This window comes from Plectrocnemia conspersa, unplaced genomic scaffold, assembly GCF_051122295.1.
Source record: "Plectrocnemia conspersa isolate PC_06_02 unplaced genomic scaffold, ASM5112229v1 ptg000014l, whole genome shotgun sequence".
NCBI classification, from domain to species: Eukaryota; Metazoa; Arthropoda; class Insecta; order Trichoptera; family Polycentropodidae; genus Plectrocnemia; species Plectrocnemia conspersa.
In genome coordinates, this window is record NW_028277178.1 from 17,552,484 (window position 1) to 17,577,342 (window position 24,859).

The following is a 24,859-nucleotide window of genomic DNA, read 5'->3' on the forward strand; positions in this document are numbered from 1 at the left end:
TAAACCTAGAAAATTGGAGGGCAATTCAACATAATGATTTTTTTTATTTTTAAATAATATTTTATTAATCTCAAGGAGTAACATAGTAACTAATCGATTTATAAAACTTTCTTTAGAGGTATATAAAATAATAAATAATCTTATATATCTCAACCCTTAATATTTTAAAACATTTAAATGACTTTGTAGTCGATTATCTCGAAACATGTATTTGTTGAGTTCGCTCTTTATATTCTATTAAATTTTGAGCATAGCTTGTATGCATATTAAGTTATTTAATCACTTATTTAAATTGATAGTTAATAATATTTTATGGGGTTTTGCTATAAAATTGTAACTTATTTAATTAAAATATAATTGTTTTATACTTTTCTTTAACACATGTCTTAAACATGTTGTGCCCCGTAAAGCTTTATAAATCTGATCATTCTAAGTAGTAGGCAAATCATATTAAACCTTTGTCTTTCTCAAGTTCAAATAGTCAATTTTACTATAACGCTATTCACGGTCCATTAGACTCATTAAGTGTAAGTTAGGATAGGTAAGATAAATCAGTCTGAAAAGTTAGATAACGACGATGCGAATCTTCGAACAAAGCTCGCATACAAATTTAGCAATGATGTAACGGGGTAATAAGTAGCTATCGCACAACGGCGAGCACCGAAGGAGTTTGATGTTAGGCGCACATACACACACCTTCAGCCAGCAAGAAGCAGATCTGGTGGAGAAGAGGAAGGTCGACCTGGCGAGCCAAACCACTTTTCAGTCTTTTTGTGTTCGCTTTGCGAGCTAGTGGTCCCAGCCGGTGTGTGTGCTCGGACAACCTCTAACAGCCATTCGAGGACATAATTCTCTCGCGGACCAAACCTGCTCGAAAACCGCAACATTTCGCTCACCTCAACAAGTGTATCATAAATATATGCCATATATTATTTTTTAATTATTGAATTAAAGTGGTTTGCCGATGGTGTAACTACCGATGATAAAAAATGTGCCAGTGTGTTGCGTGCTCAAGCGTGTCTTGTTTTTTCAATGTTAAAAGTGTGCTAGGTACGTGATATGTGTCAATGAGCAAATGTTGCATCGGCTGCTGTTGCAGTCGCAAAACTAGATGGCCGAAATGAGAAGCATCTCTGAAAAGGCACTGAGTTGCCATGAACACCACACGAACAGCAATGGTATGTAATATTAAAAATAATTATTAATTTTATTAATAAATTTAAGAAAATGCGACCTGAATTTCTTCATTTGATATCGTGATATTGGAGAGTAATATTTTTTACTCAGTTTGAAGCACTACACTTTCCATTAGAAAAGGACAGGATCGTGATTCTCGAAGATGTCCAAGAACCAAAATCTATAATTGCTCAGACGTTCAGTAGTTTGAACAAATGCTTAGCGACATACAAATTTCTGCGAGAACTCAGTTTATCGCATCTTAACGCTTCTAAAGAAAAGGCGCTGGAATACAAAAACAGATAATAACCAAATATTCACTTATAAAAGTATCTCAAGAACATTTTTGAACTTTTTCGATTAACAGAGACTATTTGGTTATTTAAGGATTACAAATTCCCAATTCAAGAAAGTTGCGAACTAGAGTGTCATAGAGAGGGTGTATCGAATTAAAAGATAAACACATTAAGCGAGCTAAACAAGCTACATAATGTATATTTTAATTTATTATAAATGTATAATGAATCAATATTTTTGTGAAAAAGAAATCAATACAGCAAAAAAGCGAGTACATATGTATCTTTTTATGAACATATGGGTTATGTTTTATATGTTCATTGTTGAGAAAGACTATTCTATCTATTGTCTCCCTGTCAAACTTTTGGTACTGTAGGTTGGAGAGGTCTCCAGCGAATCACAACTATACAGAGATCATTCAACCAATTATTGCGCATGTATGTGAGTGAAATATTCTAGCTGCACATATCCAAAGGTCAAGTAATGCAAAGGGTTGAATATTAATGATTCTTTTTCTGTCGCCTCATGGCGTTTTGCTTGCACAACCATAATATCTGTTTTTAGAGGGTAATAACGACATGCTTCGACACTTTTTTCTATATATTCCTTTATGACCAAAGGATCATTTTTTCCTCTGGACATTACGGGGGTTTGCCGTAGTGGTCCGTTCAGTGTCAGTCTATTGTGTTATCGTTCTTGCGGGTTACTCTTTGTTTATATTTTACAATTGTCAAGATACATTATTGTAATTATCATTTGGTTATGGTATTTACACACCCCACGATATCATTTTTAATTTATTATACTTTTTGGTTTTATTGTAAATTTTACTAATGTTTACAGTAAAGCTAACCGTGCAAGTTTTTTTCTGTCGCCCATTTAACCATCTCCTACTTTGTATCGCCCGTTTGACCGTCGCCCAGTTGTCGCGTACTGTTTTTGACAATCGGCTGCCATAGACTACAAACTGTTTACAGTCTCAACAGTCACAAGTAATTCGCTAATAACAATATACAGTCGCTCAAGTAATTCGAGAATAACCAAGTCGAATCATCCGAGCAACCGTTGTCTAAATTTTTTTAATAACAACCAATGACAAACCTTGTTAAAGGCCTTCTCAAAATCTGTATATATAACTTTGATGAAAGTAAAATATTTTAGGATATTACAAAATATACTCAAAAAGTTGCAAAATATAATTGAACATTGATAGAGTAATGAATTTACCGGTTTTATATTTGATTTATAATTCATAAAAAATATAATTTAAATGTAATAATCTATTTAATATATATTGTTGTATATTATAAAATCAGTGTGTATCTAGTAATATATACATTTTAATTACAATAATTTCTAATATTTGCTTTAATCATCCTAACATATATGTATGTTCATATCTATTATTTAAACATAAATATATAATAAAAAAAATAATTAAACGATATATTAGTAATGTTAATTTATAACTAGCACTTGAAAACCCCGAGTTTAAATCCTTGTGTATATATATATTATTTCTAAGAGATCGTAATTATTTATTATTACATAATTATAATTTCGGTAATCATCACAGATTACGTTTTTTTAACTTTTAATAATCTTATAGAGTAAGAGAAGCTAGTCAAATAATTATAAGCCTAATTTAGCTCATGGAAAATACCATATATGCATTAAGCTAAACAAAAACAAAACCACAATTTAGCTTACCTTAAATCCTTGATTAAATATTTTTTAACTCTGGACTAACTATTTGTTTTATACACAGATATGATTATTTATAATATTATAAACACTGTTAAGTAATTATGTATTTGATTCTTGATTCTTATTTAAAATAAACTAATTATCTCATCTTTATGAAACTAATTGTTATTTATGCTATTTGTAAAATTTAAATTGCATTGAATACTTATTTTAAATACTTATTACTATATAAAATATATTCATATATATCATACATATTACATAACAAGTTAAATCAAGACACGATAATGTAATAAATTATACGAATACTTAAACTAAGCTTTGAGACAAATTTAACTTATTTATTAAAACATTATAAATATATGAAAACAAGTAAGTTGCTTTGAAGGTTTTTGAAATTATGAAATTTTAAATCCACTCAAACTTTTCTTAGAAAGCTTGTAAGATAGGAATTAATAATAAGGCTAATATACCATTTTTTAAAGAGTACTACAAGAAAATATATACATAGTTTTCACAGTGTAAGATTAATAAATATATTATATGTGCATATGTATAATATGTAGTTGTCAAGGCGTAGGATGCTGCACACAATATCTCTAAAACTTGTTTATCTTCTTCCTTTGCTTCAATAAAAGCATTCAATAAAATTTACATGATTTTTTATTCGTGTACTTGAAAATGGTATTATGCCTAGGTATATTCGTTTTCAGAGGAAACGAATTAGATGTAGTTTTTCGAATGCTTTTTATAACGAATTTGTGGTAGAATATTTTTTTATGATATAATATGTTTTTATTTGTATTCCTTGATTGTAGAAAAAATAATACTATACATGTTCGTCTAAGTGCTATTTTTAATTAATCCTCTTGATATTTTCTTACATAAAACAAATATTTTATATAGCTTTTAAATTAGTACATATTAAAAAAAATCAATACATTGGTAAATGTGTATATTCCGATGTTATACTAATTTAAAATATATGTATATGTATGTCTTATGTGATGGCTAACAAATTGAATCACACTGTATAATCAATCTTATCCCCTCTTGAATATATATACGTTCTTATAAAACTTTTTCATTAAAAAGCCACACAATAAAAAAATGTCAAATATTAAAGCATTCGAGAGGGATTACGCAGCTCCCAAAAAAGCTTCATTGGGTGTGAGGGCAAAGGGCTAAAAAAAGTAAACCCAAGAAGTGTTGTCCCGATTCAAAATGGATTTCTCGTGTAGACAATGTCAAAATAACTAATTAAACGCCTCCCACCAGAATGAGGGATGGATGTAACGAGCTCGCAGGGATATTCTACATCCCTACACGCGCACTTATCATCATGATTGATTATGATCGTCGAGAACTTTGAATTTAGGTTGAAACTGATGAACTCGAATTACGCAGATTTATTCGCCTGATTTATCATCTGGGCCGATTTTTAAAACTCATACAAAAGGAAACCATCACACAACGATATAGTTTAGTCCGCGAGCTTTTGAGAAGATTAATGATTTTTTTGTTTCGGTAAATAGAGTTGTATCGAAGCTGGTTTTGATTGTATGAAAAATGATACGATCTCCAGTCGGGTTCTTTCACTTTCGACGAGGTTAAATGAAGAAATACGGCGTGCAAACAAGTCGCTTTGTCAAATATGCTACAAAAAACACTTTTAGTGCTTTTAGTGTGACCAGTTTTTTCTCTCTCGCCAAACCTCGACACAGGCGTTAATAATACATCGGAAAATGCTTTTAAAAATGTTTTTATTGTATAAGTAAAATATATTCAAAAATGTTTATTATACGACTATTTAAAAAAAAATGTACCTAAATATATAATAAATAAATATAACTTGTCCTACATTAGTAAAAGTTAATTTGTTGTACAAAGCCATTAAAGTAATTCAATTTAAGTTACGCACAAATGAGTCATTAAGAACTCTACTTATTCTGTTTTTGAGTCATTAATTTTCGGACAATCAATCGAGATAATGGATATTTCAAGGGTTTCGTATTACTAATTTTGAATCATATTAAACTTTTAAGATTATTTTTATTGAAGTGGTTTCCTATTTATTTTCTATAAATAAAGGGAATGTTTTTTATTGCAAACATATGATTATTCCGTAGTTGATGAATTTATTTTTTTCTGGTATTATTGTTGTTTAACAATAATATGATTTACGTGTGGCTCTATTTTATTATAATTATAATTTTAATTGAAATGGTAATCCATTTCAATAAATTACTAACAATTATGAATATTTTTAATCTAGTGTTGTAACACAAAATGTGCTAGGAAATTCATTGTATGTATATATATATTTATTAAATTATTTTATAAATTAATTCATCTATATGCAAAAAATTGTATTATAAATAAAAACTTAATTCTGGAGCGAGAAATAATAAATATAATAACTGAAAGGTCATCGGTTCAAAACTATGTAAGCCTGTTTTTTATATATCATAATCTTAATATTATTATAAAAATCATAAAAAAATATTAATATACAATTAGACTTGAAGCATATCGTAAGACTAACTTTAATATTAACCTTATACAAAATAGTATAATAAATGAGATTTATATGTTTTTAAATAAAATGTATACAAAAAATGCTTAAAGGGGATTTTAACATGTTTTTCATATTTTATATAAAAATCTTCTGTACTTCTATTAATTACAAAAATGTACGTACAATTTTTTAACGCTAGCTTTAAACATTTTTTTATGTATATCAATGTAAAATATTAAATAATTCACTGTAAAACATCGATCAAGTAATTTTTTGTAATATATTTATTTATTTAGATTTTTTAATTTTACTTTTTTATGTGAAAGTCAAAGGAAGATAAGTATGTGATATCTAGTGTGTTTAAATATATTTAAATATATGTTTCTTTAGATATCATTGCTATATTTGGTCGCGTTATCGACAGTGATTATGTTTGTTATTTATAGATACATGATACTATTTATGTTCTGTGCATTAAAAAATATTCCCTTATTTGGTTCATTTTGGGTTTAAAAGCGCCTAATTCAATATCTTGTTAAATTGTTTCATATTTAATTGTAAGTGTAAATCTGTAATATTTTCAATTTCAATCAAGTTATTATTTAACTAATTTTTTAATAAAAAAAGAACTGTTTCTAAACCCAATTTTTTAACTGTTTAATCTTACACCACATTATTTCAAAGTTACACAAAACTTATAATATAAATTATGAACAATAAAAAAAAATATTATAAATTGCACTCATGCACACTGTATTTCTTACTATCATATGTTTTTAATTTAAATAAAATAAGCAACATTTCCAATAATCTTAAATAATAGAGATGACCCTGATTTTGTGCTTTGAATTCGTTTATAATATACTTTGTTATTATGAGCAGCAGTATTAAATATCTGCCTTCATTTAATCATTTCCTATATTTAGTAAAAAAAATTATGACCGCAAATAATTTACGTAGAACTAAATAGAATGGTAAAAATACAATCAATTTGATTGTGACAGTCCATAGTCTAGGATAAGTTGTGTGGTTATCTATTTTTAAGCGCTTTAAACCTATCTATAACCTATCGCTTTTGCCGTATTTTATCATATCAAAAATATTGTATAATCCAATTAAAAGCATCGATAAAATAATTAAAATGATCTAAAAAAGTATAATAATTGCGCCATTTATAGAATAAACCAAATAATAGTATTTGTATGAAAAATGTGTTTATTTTTTACTACTACAAGTATCTAATATTGAATATATCTAAAACATTATGTTTGTAATACTTTGTAGACATATTGCAAATATAGATATTCGTTTATGCGGCGGCGCCTGAACCTCAAATATTTTACTACAAAATTGAAAGCGATGTCTTGCCTGAATTCAGCAAGCTCCAACCATATAGTGTTGCCCGTTTTTTCCACGGCTATAACATTATTTTTGCTTGCATGTTTACTAGGTGCCTCCACGCTTTTTCCATTATAACCCCATCGGGTCCAATATTTCAGCGGAGATATCGTCGGGCTCGAATGTGACGCAGAAAATTTTCTTGCGATAAAAATCTAGATTTTCTGGTCTCCGTCGACCTTTTTTCTTCTGCGTGGTGTGGTACGACAGTTTGGAATCGAAAGAATCGATCGGGTGTAGGTGATAAATGATCTAGGAAGCGATAGATAGGAAGACCGGTAAATGCGTTTGGCCTTTGAATCTCATTTGTGCCCTCTCAGATAGGAGCGAGGTCAACTGCTCTTTTGTTGCTGGATGTTTTCGGTTTTGTGAACCGTTATAAAATGCGAATAAAAGTCGAATAATACTGAAAAAATAAAATAGTTAATCGATAATATAACTATATGCGAATGATATTCGAAAAGTTGATATATAAAGCTTGGAAAATATTTTGAGATTAACTTTATTTTTTTGTCAACGTCACTTGATTATTTAAATTTACGACGCCAATTTGCCATGAACAAAAACAAGTTGACGATAAATTTTGGCAACAGTTTTTGCACAAAAGGGACTGGTGAGATTAGATATTGACACGTTCATTTTAAACACATGTAAACATCGTTGCAACGGGGTTTAATAAATTTTGCTACTGCACGCGGAAACCGCGGTGTGACCAACCGAACAAAAAGGCGCTTCTATTTTTTTCTAGCCTTGTACCTTTTGAATATCCCTCGTATACATACATATGTTATATATATATACATATTTGCTAGCTAAGTTTATGCGCATACTACCACACATAGTTGCATAGTGTCTGTGGAATGTTTAATCTATAGTAAGATCACGACAGAAAATCAGATAGCTCGCGGTCCGTCAAATTTTTTAGAAAATAAAATAGTTCAATACAATTTTTTTAGAATTAAAAAGTGTTATTTAATATTTTAGTTATATAAAAGAAAAATGGTTAGTAACTGCTAAGTTAAATAGTCAGCAATAATATTATTATTTAGTTAATATCGTTATGATAAGCGGTTCGTGAAGTTTCGATTGCGGCTATTTATCCGTCATGGTGACAATATTAAACTACACCTATACCTCGCTTTACGGCCTAGATACGTTCCACGAAACTTGGCCGCAAAGCGAAAAGCCGTATAACGAATCAATTATTCTAATACAAATTCATACAAATTCAATGGGATCGGTTCCAAATTTGTTAAATATGTAACATGGTTTATCATTTAAAATGCATTTTATCTTTTTATTTCATTTAAATCAAAAATACATACATAACAAGTACATACATTTGTACATAAAATAATAACAGACTCCAAAAACCAAAATTAATCCATAAACAAAAATGAAACAACTTCATGTTACATAAAATATGTGTATGAATACATACCAAATTTTTTTTTAAAATGGCTTTAATCTGAAGACAATGAAGAAATGGTAACCTGCAGATCACTGTCATTCTCATTTTTCGCTGGTAAGGATGGGCCTGGCTTAAAAAAATTGTCCAACGTTGTTTGTCTTGCCTTTTTGTCTCTTTCGTTCTTTAGTGATTAATAACAGCTAATGGCTGAGTTAATTCCTCGAGAAACTTTAGCGCTACGTTCGACGTCAGGATCGTTTTTAAGGAAGATGTTTATTCCTTGTTCGAAATAGGAAAAAGCTTTTGAAATTTTTTTGATGTTAGCTGTTTGAATACAACAGGCTCTGTCTCTTCATCAAATGCCGGTTCTGCTTGCAACTGAATGAGTTCCTTATATGAAAGGGGTTCCCTATCAGCTTCAAGTAGTTCAAGCACATCACGTTCGTTCAAACCTTCAAAGCCGAGATCATGTGCTAGATCCAAAATGTTTTGCCTAATTTCAGGAAGGCAATTAACTTCTGCATCAGTACTTTTTACACATTCTGGCCATATTTTTTTCCAAACATGGTTCATTGTTGTTAATTTTAATTTTTTCCATGATTCACTGATGCTGTCAACAGCATCCTTGATGTTAAAGTTTTTCCAAAATGTTTTAATTGAAGATTTACCATCGGTTTCCCTTATAAGTTGTCGGAAAGTTCGGCGTGGGCAATATGCCTTAAAAGTGGCTATTGCACCCTGATCCATTGATTGGATCAGAGCTGTTGTATTTTTCGGAAGGTACTCAATCATGACATCTTCAGATAGTTCGGATAAATTAGTAGGATGCCCTGGTGCATTATCCAAAATTAGCAAAGCCTTGTTGCTTAAGTTATTGTCTCGCAAATATTTTTTCACTTCTGTGCAAAAGTGATTTTTGAACCAATCCTCTAAAATAGCTTTAGTCATCCAAGCTTGCTTGTTGGATCTCCATATGACGGGTAATTGATTTTTATTTAGTCCTTTAAGAGGCCTTGGATTTTCGGACAAATATATTAAAAGTGGTTTTAGCTTAAAATCACCCGCGGCATTTGAACCAAGTAGCAAAGTTAATCGTTCTTTATACACCTTATAACCAGTGCAGATTTTTCGGTTTTTGAAATGTACGTGCAATCAGGCATTCGCTTCCAATAAAGCCCTGTTTCGTCTACGTTAAACACTTGTTCAGATTTATGACCACCTCTTTCAATAATTCCCTTTAAAATGTTGGGATATTCCTTAGATGCGGCCTCATCGGCGCTAGCTGCTTCACTTTTCATTTTAAAATTATGCAAATTAAATCTATTTTTAATTTTTTTTAAAAATCGACATCGAAAAAAAGTTTTTTTGCCGTTATAGCGAAACATTTTAGGCCGTAAATCGAAAACGTGCCTTAATTGAAAATGGCTGTTATAGCGAAAGGCCGTATAAAGAGCGGCCGTATAGAGAGGTATGGGTGTAATTATTTTTATTGTTACACACATACTTCAATAAATTAGTTATTTTCTTATAAAAATATTTTATAATTAATTTTTAATAAGCAACTCTTCTGTGAAAATATAACTAACCGTCTAATATAAAAAGATAACATTTATTAAATAAATACTAACGATTTAAAAAACCAACCTACTTACCGTTTAATTAAAATTTTATGTATTAGAACTACTAACCGTTTATTTAAATCCATGAATCAGATTAAAATAAATTCACTAACCAATAAAGACTGATATATAAGTAAAATATTCAAAACATTTGCTTTTCACATTATAATTTAAATATAATACAATTTATTTCGACTGTAGTATACTAATATTAGATATTTAACTTTATTTATGCTATGTGTATCTAAAATTCTTGCGTTCTAGGTATTATATACATAAAAATAATAAACCATTGGTGCTTGATTCGATTGCCATAATAAAATCTAAAAAGTATAATTGTTTAATATCCATCCATTTTGATTTGTATGGAAACATTTAACGATTCAAACGGTGCTGTGAAGTTTAAAATCAATAAAAAAATAAGTTATAAAACCCCACGCCTATTAGTAGGTGTTGTAACATATGTTTGTCATTGTACTACAGTAGATTTCTTATATACGAGTAAATATAATATAACAAAAATGTTTTAGGTAGCTAGATTTTTTTTAAATATTCAAAGTAACTTTAATGCCTAATGAGTTTCGAGACCACTGATCTATATATTATACTGATATATTAGAGTGTAATGGTCATTTTACCTTTTCTATCTAATTTAATTCCTTAAAAATTATATTTCAGCAAAAAATAAAAACGCTTTGTAACGTCGAATGTAGTGTACCCAGCCAAGACATCGTTTTCAATTTCGTAGTAAAATATTTGATATACGCCGTGTGAACACATGTCTATTCTTTTCTTGCACATTGTGTGTGTTGTATGTTTTTCATGTTCAGTTCGAACATGTCTCGACGGGTTCGGATATCTGGATTGAATTTAATTCAAATCCTCTATCGTGGCATATTCATGTCGTAGCACAAATACAACGTATGAAAATTGATATTAAACTTTCGAAGGCCGATGTTGGAATTAATAATGTAGCTTGGATAAATTGCAGGAAGCGAAACGACGACTCATGGTGAGAGCTAAATGTGGAACGTTGTGTCTAAAATCATACTGAAACGTCTGAAATATATGTACATATGTACATTGTATATGGTGCAGCATCATGTCTGTGTAATTCTTCTATGTCAATTTATATTAATGAAAATTTTGCCGTTCATCCGACCTTAGATGCACAGACGATGTAATTTTAGACATTAGTTTGCTTATTTAGGTTACAGTTAAAGCTACATTTAATTTTGTATTATTTGTATATAGATAAAGAGAAAAATTGGTAGAGTAGTATTTAAATTTTTAAAGGGTATATTTTGTTTGACATTGTAAAGCTTCAAGTAATACAAGTGTTTAACAAGAGCCCGTCGTATTTTGCATTATTCATTTGAATTGCGAACTACAGTTTAAATTTCCGAATAATACTAATATATAAAGGGTGATATAAAGATATATAATATATTATATTTCTTTCTACTTTCTCGAGAATTTTTTTGAATTTATTTGTATTACAAAATGATTTTTTTGTTAAAAAAAATTTATAAAAATATTTTAAAACGGTTTACAACCACTGAAATTTTCAAAACACGTAGTGGTTTGAGTCCGTTAAATTTACTTCTGATTTCGAAGCAGGTACCGAAAAATGAGACAGGGATACCTAGAAAACATTATTTGACAATATAAGTTTTATGACCGACTTTAGGAATGCCGATTAGCAAACATTTCGTTTCCTTTACTTTTAAAATTTTCTGATAAACAAAAATATAAATGCAAAGATCGTTGACTTAAAAAATACTTCGTTCGCCAGCTAAATAAAATAAGAATCAATGTTTCAATGTAAATGTTATATAAATCATATGATAAGATCAGTTTTTGCAAATATTTACGCAATAAATATTTTATTCAGTATTACAATAATATTTTATACAAAAATTGTTAAAATTATGCACTCTTTTATAATAAACGTTTTACAATTATTTGCATTTATTTATATTTTAATTATTAACTATAATATAATCTACATGAATAAATATTAATCTATATTGGTGTAAATAAAACCAGTAAAAGATTTTTTTAATACGTTTATTTCAATAACATATAACATTTTAGAAACATATTAATTATATATAATATACTATACATGTTACTTATTTATACATTTTTTCATGTTCACAATTTGTTATTAGCTACAATTTAATAATATAAAACAAAACGATTGTGGTTGTAATTTAAGGTAAAAAAACTCAAAAAAATATTTTACAATTTAAGCAAAATAAAAATATAGAAAACAAAACAAAATAAGTGAAAATATGAGTACATTTCTCTGGACAACTGGAACTATTGATATGTTGTTTTTAGACTCTAAAACATTATGTTCTTTGGAATTTTTTGTCTGTATTTAAATTCAAAGTTGTTTTTATCGTAGTCACCAATACACGACATTAGTGGGTTAGTGTGGTTTTGCGAAATATTTTATAATATTTTCTGGTATAAAAATGACAGTATTCTTTAATTGTTGATATTTTAAGGCTAATATGATTTCTTAGGATTAGTTTAAAATGGTGTATAATGTATTATTTTTATAGTTTTATTGAATGACTTGTAATTTAGAGTAATTTGTATTAATGGTGTTATTCCACACCGGGCAGGCATATGTACTATATTAATATGGGCCAAATTAATTGTTTATAGATAAATCAATTTTATTTTTGATAGTTAGCGCGCTATTTTTATTGAATTCAGGTCTAAGGGCCGCATGGCGGCAAGCCCTTTAAAGCAAAGTTCCGAAATATGACTGTTAAATTTAAGCTTGGAGTCCAGGTGTTTTACGTTACTGAATAAAAGCAAGACATTTAAATTAGCTACAACTCTATAACGCTAATAAATTATAATACTAAATTTGTAAGCAAAGAGAGATCACATGAAATGAGCTGCAGAATTCATAAAACATAAAAGTAAATAATTATGATATTATTACTACTCTTACAAAATACTTTTGATTTTAATAATTTAATTATAATTTTTCTAATTGCTATTTTAAATAATATATAAAATATAAGCTTTCCATTTATTTTTTTAAGACTAATTATTAACGGAGAAAATTTTATTGTACTTATAACATAAACACATTAGTGTCTAGACAGGTGGCTACATAATAAAATTAACTACAATCTCAGACGTTCTAATATGCACAGTTTAAATAAACACTGACATCACACACATAAATATTTCAATTATACGAAGCAAACTCTAAACTTTCCCACAATCGTATTTCGGTTCACCTACCTCTAAAATAAAAAACCACCCCGTAAAGGAGCTTTAATTCGGTTTAACACAATACAGAAACACAGTTACGGTCGCATAAATTCTTGGCACTCGCGATTTTTAATCCATTTGCAGGCTTGTGGATGAGAAAGAGTATACCGTGTTTTTTTATACTGAAAAAGATCTACTGGATTATACCGTGATTTACAATGCGATTCTGCCCCTTTAGTTGGGAATTACAGGTGTGAAAGAGTTAACTCCGAAATCGGTTTCGGAAATAGCCTCGCGCTGACTGCATTTTAAATTAACTCCAACCCCTTTTTATCGTTAATTTATATCTTCGAATAATCGGGAAATTGAAATACTGGAAGAATTATACGGTATGAAAAAAGTCGCAAAAGACGTAATAGATTGAAATACTCTCCGATACGTGTCTTTGACACAAAATGTGAAAAAGTAGTAGCTTGTAAATTTTATAGAAACTTATATTATACAAGGGACTCCTGTTCCACAGATTGCTCTCAGTCTGCGGCTTTATCCAGCCAATTTCCGTTTTGGCTCAATCGAAAGCATTGATTTTCATTCTTATAAAAGGATATTCAGCCAGTGGATATCTGTAGCTTATTTTGTTTAAAATGTATTTTGTATAATATATAAATATATTTCGCTTTATGTCATATTATGTATATGTATATTATTTTGTGGTTGGTTTGAATTAATATTAAATAAATATAAAACCCCTATAGTAGTTATCAAAAATAAAAATTTAGCCAAGTTGTGAACCTAAAGGAAAAACGTTTCTGGGGAAAACGGGAATATTAGGACTTAATTTTAGTGTGAAAATATACCGAAAGATGGCATTAATAATATTTTAATTAATTTCATTGTTAAACCTCACTATTTATATGCTATACTTTTAGCTGCATAATAAGCAATAATTACATTAAATTAACTATTTTGCAATAATAATTCATTACAATAAAAAATATGTTATGTGTAAAACAATAAAACTTTATTTTTTTTATAAAAAATATTAAGATAAAATAAGCTTTGAATTATAAATGTATTATAAATAAATGTTTTATGTAACAATAAGTATGCTCTACCCGAAATTCATAAACTTGCAATTAGGCAAGAAATTGGTTTTGCTCATACATAGTTATAGCATAGTATAAAAATAGTAGTGATTAAGCCAAGAAGCTAAGTTTTTGGATACGAGTCTTTATAAATGGTTTATCTCGAATATTGTTTTTTTTTAAGTTGCAGGGTATTTAAATAATTTTATTAAAATTATCTAAATTGTAAATTTACATAGTTTTTTTGTTAAAATATATACACAAAAAGGTTTAAAATATTATAGACAAGTTAAAGATGAAAAATGTTGTATATTAAAAGTAATATTATGGTATTTACTACCTTAAGATGTTCTCTGATTTTTTAAAATAAGAAATAATTTAAATATTTATTATATATAAATATTATTTTTGAGATAAATCGATTCAGGAAATTGTACAATAGTGTATCAAATAAATATATAAAGTATCTCTCTCTTTAACCAATAAAAATCGTGTTTAAAAAACACTTCGTCGTTCAATATGTTTTATGAAGTAATTTTAATTATCCATTTAATTAAAATAGCATTCGTAAAAAAATTATTGATCTTGAATTTTCACGTATACAAATTATGGCGATTTTTATTACTTTTATTATAACATAATACGATAAAAACTTGTAAGTATTTCTGTTATTTGACATCCTTGACATAGTTTTGTAAAAAACAATTAATTTTTCAATTACAATATAATAAAAGCCGCTCATTTAATAAAATGGACTGAAATAACAGTTTTTTTATTTGCTAAAATTAGACTCATAGTATTTAAATTCAATATAAATATTTTTATTGGCAATATTCTGCAAACACTAAATATTTTTAGATCGTTTATGAGCTTTATGATACTTTACATTTGTAATTATTAGATTTTATGGCTTATATATTTATATTTATTGTTTTACTAAATATTCTACAAATATTTTTAATAAACGGACATGATATGATCTTAAATATGAAATTTTAAAATTATATTGTAGCAGTGGTTGGAATCATTTTTTTTAATATATTAAAAAATTCACTTTTAAATGTTAATATTAATTTTAATGATTTTTAAATATATAACATTTTTTCATCTCTCGGTCATTTTCTTAATTTCATTACCAATAAATATTGGAGGATCTGATGCAGGATATTCCGATATTCCCTTTGTCATATCGTCGGATTTTTTTTTTGTCTAGGAAATATATTGATCAAAATAAATGGTAGTGGGAAGGCGCAAGGTCTAGAAAATAAGGTGGATGAGATAAAACATACCGCCATGTTCCTTGATTTTATCAAGTCAATTTCGCCACATGGGGAAATTTATAAGCGTCACTAAAAGAACACTGCAAAATATATTCAAGATTTTTTTTGATAAACTTATTCAAAATAATGTGTACGTAGATAAACATTTTTTAAATTTTGTCTGTAAATGCAACATAATAACAAACATTCTCCCCTTTCATTTTAAAGCCAATTTACTCCAGGCTATTAATATTATAATAATGATAGTCTATGATAAGTTGGAATACCGTATTAGATTGAACACATGTATAGCATATATTGTGATGTCAAAGTTTTACCTAATATTGAGCGACTAACGATCAAAAACAACAAAGTTTCAGCTACGATTGCATCGTTTCCACCAAAAGGGAGACGAAAAAGACCGGCGACAATGGCACAGTCGCTATAGTATTTGTTTGCTGTTGCCTATTGCAGGGGCCCTTTTAGTATTTTTAATCAAGTTTTATAGCCGGAGCTGAAGGGGTCGAGAGACGAGTACAATTTTCGTTGTCTGACTTTCGTCTATGTTTACTATACTCGTTCGATATAAACGTTGCGCCGTTTGTTTAATGAAAAACTTTTTCACATTTAAGTGCCTTTTTTTATTTTGAAGCTGAGCGAGCAGCAAAGAATAATTTATATCCTGGTATATAAATATAAATTATATTTTTTAAATTGATATATGTATAATACTTGATATATACTTATATCTGAATTGTATTATAAAAAATAATTGAGAAACGATAGACGATTAACTTTCGTGGAATAATGAAGTTGTATGTTACTTTAGTAATACTGTTATATAACTTAAAGCTCTCAAAGTTAAAGGAGTTACATTATTTACGACCATTAAAGTCGTTATATGCCTTTAAACTTCGTTTGATAGACATCCAATTTTATAAAACCGCATGCATGTAAATCGGCAGAAGTAAGTCAGTTTTATTGAGCTTCTTATTCATAGAGTTAAAGGTTTATATAATTATCGATAGGACATTACACAGTAAATTTATGATGTACAGTAACCTCCCATATAACATTATATCGTGTAAGTTATTTAATTACGTTGCTTTAGTCTTGTTTAAATATATACATAAGTATAAGCTAATTATTTATTTTTGTGATACTTCTATAAATTTGCTTAAAAACTAATGTTGAGAATCAGAATTTTTTTTATATTTACTACATAGTTTCTATTTTTTATAACCTTTTTGTCAATCACACACTTTAAGGCATTTAATATTATAAACAAAAATATTTTAAGTGGTATTTGTCACTTATATATTGCATTACACGATTCTTTGAAATTAAGAATCTAGATAACTATTATTTTTATAATATTATATTTTATCATACATATCCCTAAATGAAAGTATCCATTATTCGACTAATCAAGCATATCTGACAAACTATGCCACTTAATTACGTTTCGTCCACAAATATGTCTACAATATATTGTATAGAATTCGCAGAATGACATTCTTGCTAAATTGAAAAGACGTCGGATTTATCTTTTATTGGTACAGTTCCAGAAAAAAGCAATTCGAACCGGATTGGATGGATCCGAAGCTAGATAGAACGTCTGTCATAAAAATGCCCTTTTTGACGTCATGTGAACTTAATGACGCACCCTCGTGCACAAGACACTTCCCCGAGTGCCCCTCATATGTGTTGATCCGATTCAGATGAGATAAACTCGCTCCAGTTTGGCCAAAGCTCAAAGGGAAGCGAAATGCCTCGTAGAGGAAATTAAATTCTCGCTCGTTTGTTTCGCACCGTTTTGCGTAGCGTGTATAGTAAAGTTCCTCATGTGAGTGCTTTCCACTATTTTCCAATTAAATTCAAAGCTCATCTGGGAATACAAAATTTAATTTTGGCGCAGTCTGCGGGTTTATACACGGCGGTGGATTTTTTCTTTAGTCGTCCGCACAAAGCTTGGGCATCCGATGTCGTCGGACGAGAGAATGGGATTTGATGAGTTACTTTTTTCGAGGGCCATTGAAGCGGTTTCATTTTAGCCCCTTTTAAAACAAGCTGGTATCCATAAACATATTAATATTTTTTTATTACTGGTTTAAAAAAATATTATAATAACTCACATTTTCTGAAGCATCGCACGAATATATACGTCCTTGATTAAAATAGTGGGGTATCTAAAAACATGTGTTGTATCTAAATAATTTGTGAATAAAATATAATTAAGTATTTTTACATAATTAAGACTCAAATTGGGTAAATCGCATCAAAGGACTTTCGCACAATCTTCAAGTGTCCATTCTCAGCGTTAATGAGCTTATTCCGTGCTTTTATTTTTTTCTGAAAGTCTTGACCTATATGATGATTTTCTAGCTCTAGGTTTCATTTCTTTAACCCTTGTGCTTATCTTTTATAGCCACGACTGTATATATGCAACAGCAGTATTAGAGTGATCTAGAATAAAAAATGTGAATGACATAAATAAACGATAAGGGCAAAAATGTGGTTCATCAAACCTTTTGTTTAAATATACGTAATCTACTATTCTAATCGACGTATGCCTCAACATGAGCCATTATATAAAAAAATCAACAATAAATTGTTAGTGTTTCTCAATCAAAAACACATCATGGGTTTTTCATGGTTTGAATGTATCGACGAATATGTGTCGTATGCTATAATTTTGACGATCCTTTACATATAGTAACTATATACGATTTGAAGGCAATATAATATCGTATGTGAGTTTAAGTGCATTGTAATACGATATTCACATTTTGACATAGCACCGTATGAGACCAAGCAGCAGGGATGATAAAAGTTTAAAATGTATTCGTATGTGTTCTTTCAAAAATTCACTAACGCTTCACGTGAGCCATAGTCACATATTCACGGGGGGTTTCACAGTGTCTGCTCATCTCCACTGTCTGGCCGATATTATTGGTCTGGATGCTTCTTTATTGTAGCAAAGGATGGTCACATCCCGAAACGCCCACCTGTAGGTACCGGTCGAACAAAAACGACCGAGATATACGACACTCACCATATTGTATATCAACCCGTTCCAGTTGTAAACAGTAGCCTACTGCGTCGAAATGTAAAATGCATTTAATTTTTTATATGATGTTTAAGAAAAGTTCATGAAACAAAATATATTGATATGTTATATGATAGGCTGTATCGTATCAATAATCTACTATCAATATTTATTTATTCAAATTAAGACCATTGTGACCTGGAAGTTTTGATCTAATGCGCTAAAAGTATAAAACATGAAAAGAGGATATACATAAATCACCTCAAAAGATGTGAACTGAACCAACTCCCCGTATGTTAACAATATAATATCAAGATTTCGATGCATCGTATTGATCAGTCAAATTACTATTTCCCTAGAAAAGTGCCCTAGTTCTAGCCTTTACATAGCATACATACCGAAGGAATTTACGCTGTACTTTTTCTAGCCGCAATTCATTGAATTGAATCATTACGACTAAATTCCATATATTGCAGCTAGCTTCTAGTATGCTGCAAACTGGGGCATCATAAAAAGTGCATAATACCAAAGTTTTCATAAAGTAGCGCGAATTTCTTAAGAAAAAACTGAGCATCTTTGTCGATCTGCTATGGGTCTCTGCAATATGTAGGCTTAATTTCTAGTGCTTATTTAATATTACACCAAGATCATTATTAAAAGAAGGCCTGTATAGAATTTATCCACCGACTTTATAGGAGTATTCCGTCGGCATCGAATACATTTAAAATAAAATTGTGACATTTCAAGACACTGAAAGGCAGTTGATTATCAAAAGCCTATTTCCATTAAATTAAATTGTTTTTCAAGTGAAAATTCATCACGTAATATTCTACATAAAACAGTTTTAGAATCTAGCAGGTATTATACTCTCCATCTTATTCTCAATTATGAATATTGCTGAAATATATAGCTCTCGAACTGACTGTGTTAACGTAAATATAGTATAAGCTAAGATTACTAGGATTTTAATTCTTTAATATTTGCTAATATTCCTTAATATAAAATAGCAGATTTTTAATATTATAATTATTTATGATTTGAATAAGAAGAGTGTTTCTTTTTTCCATTTTATTTGCTTTCTTGGATTTTGAATATCTGAAACAAAAAAAATGATCTTGATCGTAATATTTTGTATACAATATATTACATGCCAATTAAAATTCTGCATTATCAAAACTTAAATGTCTATAATTTATTTTAACTACTTAACTGTTCAAGTTTTTAAATACGCTATTGCTGCCAATCCAATGTTTCTTAAAATCTTAAAAATATTCGAAGCAACTTTAATAAATGTCACATAATGTTAATGGATGTAGATAAGTGGAGATTTTTCATAGATTTTTCTGAAAGCCATTCAATAACCAAATAAAAGCTTTCTTTCTTATTCTGTTTACAATTATTATTTGTTTGTTTTATTTCAAAATCTTAACATTTGTGGTGACCGTTTGCCAAACATGACAACGTTACTCGGAACCACGTTAGCACAGATTTCAAGAAAAATATAAATAGTGATAAGATTATCAAACGTTTCTCAGAGTTGTTAAAAAAACATATCCCTTCACCAGGTGCCAAGGATAGCAACACTTGGATAGTTGGTCTTGGGTCTTTGACAAGAGCGGAAAAGACGGGCAACATCCATTTTTTGGCCTGACGCCAGAATTTATTTAAATTTTTGATTTGTCAGTCTATCATTGCAGATCGGTTCAATGGTGTGCTGCGGTTCGCTAAGTTGTCCTTGGCCGGCGCTCCCCAAAAAAGACTACCTCACTTAAGGCATCCTCAGAAATGTCTCGTTTTTCTTTTTAAATGACGAGATTAACGCTATCTACTGATTCATTGATATGAGTTATACATATTTCATATATATCTATGTTTCGAAACACCATATCAAGTTGTTTTATATATACATCTAAAAAATAGCCATTTTTAAAATTAGTAGTCTTTAAAATTATAAAAAACATACATAATAGCAACTTGACCTGCTCTGCAGTGTCTTCTGACTCTTCTAACATATCCTGATTGTATCATTCGATGCCCTTCCTATTATTCTCTCAAAGATAACTAGGGAAGATTCGCCAGATTCTTTGTTTTCAATATTCGAGCTTATTATATACCTTTGAATGTTGAAAGTATACTTGCTTATTTTTATGTTTGTAGGCTTTCATTTATACTGAATCATTATCGAAAAATGCCGTTAAAAATATTTTAGACTCGTCACATTTACTTAATTTTAAAAATTATGTATATGCGAAAATCATATAAATTATAAAAAAGAATATTACACATATTTTGTGATTTTTCTCAAAAATGATCCGTTCTATTTTTGTAGTAAAAGATTCTAGAGGCTGCAGTTATTGTTTTTTTTATATTGCTATTATATCTATGTATGTCATTTGCATAGGCATTTTTTACTCTAGTACCTGCAATAAATTTATTTATATTAATTGATTAATTTGCAGCTTTAATCATTATTTTTTTTTAATTTATTTTTCCAAATCCACTTTAAGTTTTAGATAAAGCAAATCATTGTTCGGCGCATATGCATTTCCTGTAAAATGAGATGACAAAACTGAAGAGTATTGTGATCCTTTGGTTGTGGGGTTCTGCTGCGGATACCTTGTCTTCCTTGTCTTCCGTCTACGTACTCTTCGCTCTCACAATGGCGACCAGCAGGATAAAAGTGTTGTTTCATCCGCGACAATGTCTTCCCATTTTTAATGCAGAATCACGAACCATTGAAAATACAGAAAAAAGCAAGAACAAAGGATTGAGAATATCGTTGCAAAAAATAATCCGAAATGCACAATATTGAACGATGAATCAGTGCATTGTGTGAGGAGGATGCGCTTACTTTGTATTATTTATGAGATACGCTCTTAATACAGTTTTTATGATATTATAAATCAGAAGGAAAAGTTTTTCCCTGTCGTGTCCTGTCGGAGGAAAGAAAGAAGGGCGCAAACACCCCATATCTTCTCAGTACGTGCCACAACGTCGGGGGGTTATTGAGTGGAAGCATTCAATAGTTATTAAGGCAATAAATATTAAGAGCAAAATAATTTGCTGAGAGCCATTGCCTTTTACTTTTTCTATTAGTAAATTTATTAAATGGATTTATAATAATATTGTGATACAATAATTAAATCGATGGAGTGAAAATATGCCACGAGATAAAATATAGAATTTTATTGCTGAGCACATAAAAAAGCACTGCTAAAATTAAGTAGTCGTATAATATTTAAATTAAAAACTATTCGTATTTAGAAGATCTAAATATTTGAAAATACTGCTTCTATCAATAGTTTTATTAAATAGTAAATACTACAGGGAATATAATAGATCTTTAGTCTTTAGTGTCGGTAAAATTTACTGTTTCTGTTTTTTTTTTAATTTTACCAATGATTAAAATTTGCTTGCAAAATTATAAGTGCCTTACATTATAAAGAAATGATTTTCATGGTATAATATTCATATGTATTTTAATAATATTAGTCCATACATATTTATTTTCACGATTGAAAACATATTGCATAATAGTGTTACGTTTTCTGACTAGAATGGAATTATACAAACGGTGAGCATAATGCAAATGCACCGTTGAATCGAGTCTAGGCTTGAATAGTTGAATGCACTAATTTGAGTCCATGTATGAATGGAAAATCCATTTCTGGAAAAATGGGTCAGTCGTCACGGTCGGAAAACGTATGAAAATGACGGAAAAACCGCGCCCATTCAAGATAGAAAACCCTTTTGTGTTTTTAATGGTCGCCATTGCAATATGTAACGCTTGATATCGCTTTAAGAGAAAGACTTAACGACTTAGACTATTAGCGAAACTGTATCTACCATAATGACAGTAGATAAATACATACAAAAGTGTACCACTATTTATATTTCTTTTTTCTTAAGTAATAATTTAAACTCACTACTAGTTAATAATTAATTTTGATGTTGAAGATATATGTAAAAAACATACTTTTTAACTTTCCAATATATATTACTATTTTATAACTTTACAAAGGTTAATAATTTATTTCGAAACTTTTTTTAGTTGCAGATTGAGATTGCATTCATTTAGTTTAATGAATCATAATATTAGTTTGAATTAATAAATTATTTGTAAAAACAAATGTATAGCTTAATTATCATTATGTATATTTATAATTTAATATAAGTAGCAAAATTACTATTGATTAGCTTTGTTTAACGTTTTTAACCCTCATCAATATGCAAGGCAGCACGTGCCGTTGATTACTCTCCGGTCTGTTGGTAAATTTTGGATCTTTATTATTATGATAAAATTTTATAGTATAATAAAATAAAATATTAAATAAATATTTTATTTTCTATTCATATGTTTTTATTATTTTTTCAGTATATGGGATCGTTCCCTGTCAACGGAACTGATCAAGCGTCTAGAGCAGAATTGGTTACGACACAATTACAGCAAATGAAGGTTCGTTATTATTTATTTTTACTAGAGAATATTCTTATAAAAAAGTAATTTCTAAGAATATTCTATCTAAGCTTATTTTCTATATATTTAATGTAATAAGTAGCTATAGTTATCCGGATCGTTTTAATACTCTTTTATAATCTAAAATCATCTCGGGTGAATTTTGGACTATTTTACAATATTTAATTAATATCACCTTTTAGAATATTTATTTTAAAATATTTTTCTACATTACCAATTAATAAATATAAAATATTATTTTATAATATTGAATTGATATGTAGAAAATTAACAAAATACATTTTTTTAGTTGTATTGAAAAATTCGTATTAAATGATTTATTCTCAAGTTTTATTTAATCATTAGAATATGTATGAATTTTTAACGTTTCTGTAAGCTTACATTGAGCTTATATCTGTAAAATATTTGATGCTTTGGATGCAAAAATAAAATCTAGTGATGTTTTAACTTATATACTAGATATTTTCACTTAAAGAATAAAAAAAGGAAGTTAAAATCAATACGAGCAAGGTCTTAAAAATATGTGCTCGATAAAATATCATAATTCCTTTAGGTTTGCACTTCTTTGTCAAATGTGGCTTATACAAAAATTTACTCAAAATTTTCTTTAATGAATTTCTATTTCTAGAAATGAAAATTCTAATTTAAATTCTATTTTTCTAATTACAAAGTTATGATTTATTAATGTGAGTATTTTAAAACCACAATGAATTTAAATGTAGCCATATAGTTAGTGTAAATTAAATAAAGAAAAACGTATCTACCTTGCGTCATATAGTTTTCAAATCGTATTCAAAATCAATTTAAGCTTTTAGGATTTAAGGACCTAGTCAGTTTTTAAAGTGAAAACCGGCTTTTATTGGCCTTTAAAGGGTCTTCTCAGTCGCTTCGGTGTAGCTCTGTCTAGTATGAATTCGGCTGAACTTTCGTTATTCTATGGACCATTTTATGAAAGTAATCCGGGACTATGGTATATATTTGAAAGAAATTTTTGGGCACCGACCCTTTTCTTTTTTAAAGTAAGGTCCACATGTTTTATGTGACTTTAGTGTTAATAGGCCGTTAATGTACACTATCTAAATTTGCACATTTGTTTGTTTATGCTGACGAAAAAAAATCGTCTTATAAAATATCAAATTACGACCTAATAATAATATGTAAAAAAAGTTTTTTGGCATAATAATAATATGTGCTTATACACTCAGATAATTTTATTCTTTAATAATTTTTATTTGTATTTTTAATATTTTTTATAAAGTACTTCAAAAATATGTAATTGTTTACTAGGGGCTTATAAAATTTCTTGACGCGTAGTAAAACGTAACGGTAGAGTAGAAATAGATACATTTTGTGATGTCGTCATCTTCTTGATTGCGTAATCTGGGGACGCTGTGTTTGGTGCTTGTTTGCTGGTTATTTAGTACGGAATGTCTAGTGTACTTGATTGAAAATGTAAATAAATGTAAATGGACGTCGCCCGGATACGCATATTAGTTTGTTTGTCACACTGACGAAAAACTTATTGTTTGTAATTATAAAAAACATAAATCTATTAGTTTTTACATTCAAAACAAAATGCCCCTAAAAATTAAAATACAGACGGCCCTCAAATTTCTCACA

At 28.9% G+C, this 24,859-nt stretch overlaps 1 protein-coding gene across 3 annotated transcripts in view; it reads left to right on the forward strand.

Moving 5' to 3' along the window:
* The window catches only part of LOC148226413 (EGFR adapter protein-like), a 194,947-nt gene that overhangs the window by 74,293 nt on the left and 95,795 nt on the right, over positions 1–24,859 (forward strand). For 2 of the 3 annotated variants that reach the window (XM_088204276.1, XM_088204278.1), the window contains one exon: positions 23,138–23,218. In XM_088204276.1, the coding sequence (XP_088060402.1) occupies positions 23,141–23,218 (78 nt within the window). In that variant the 5' untranslated portion in view covers positions 23,138–23,140. Of the gene's footprint in view, positions 1–762; positions 1,179–23,137; positions 23,219–24,859 lie in introns of those variants that run through there. The other variant, XM_088204275.1, reaches the window with a different exon arrangement.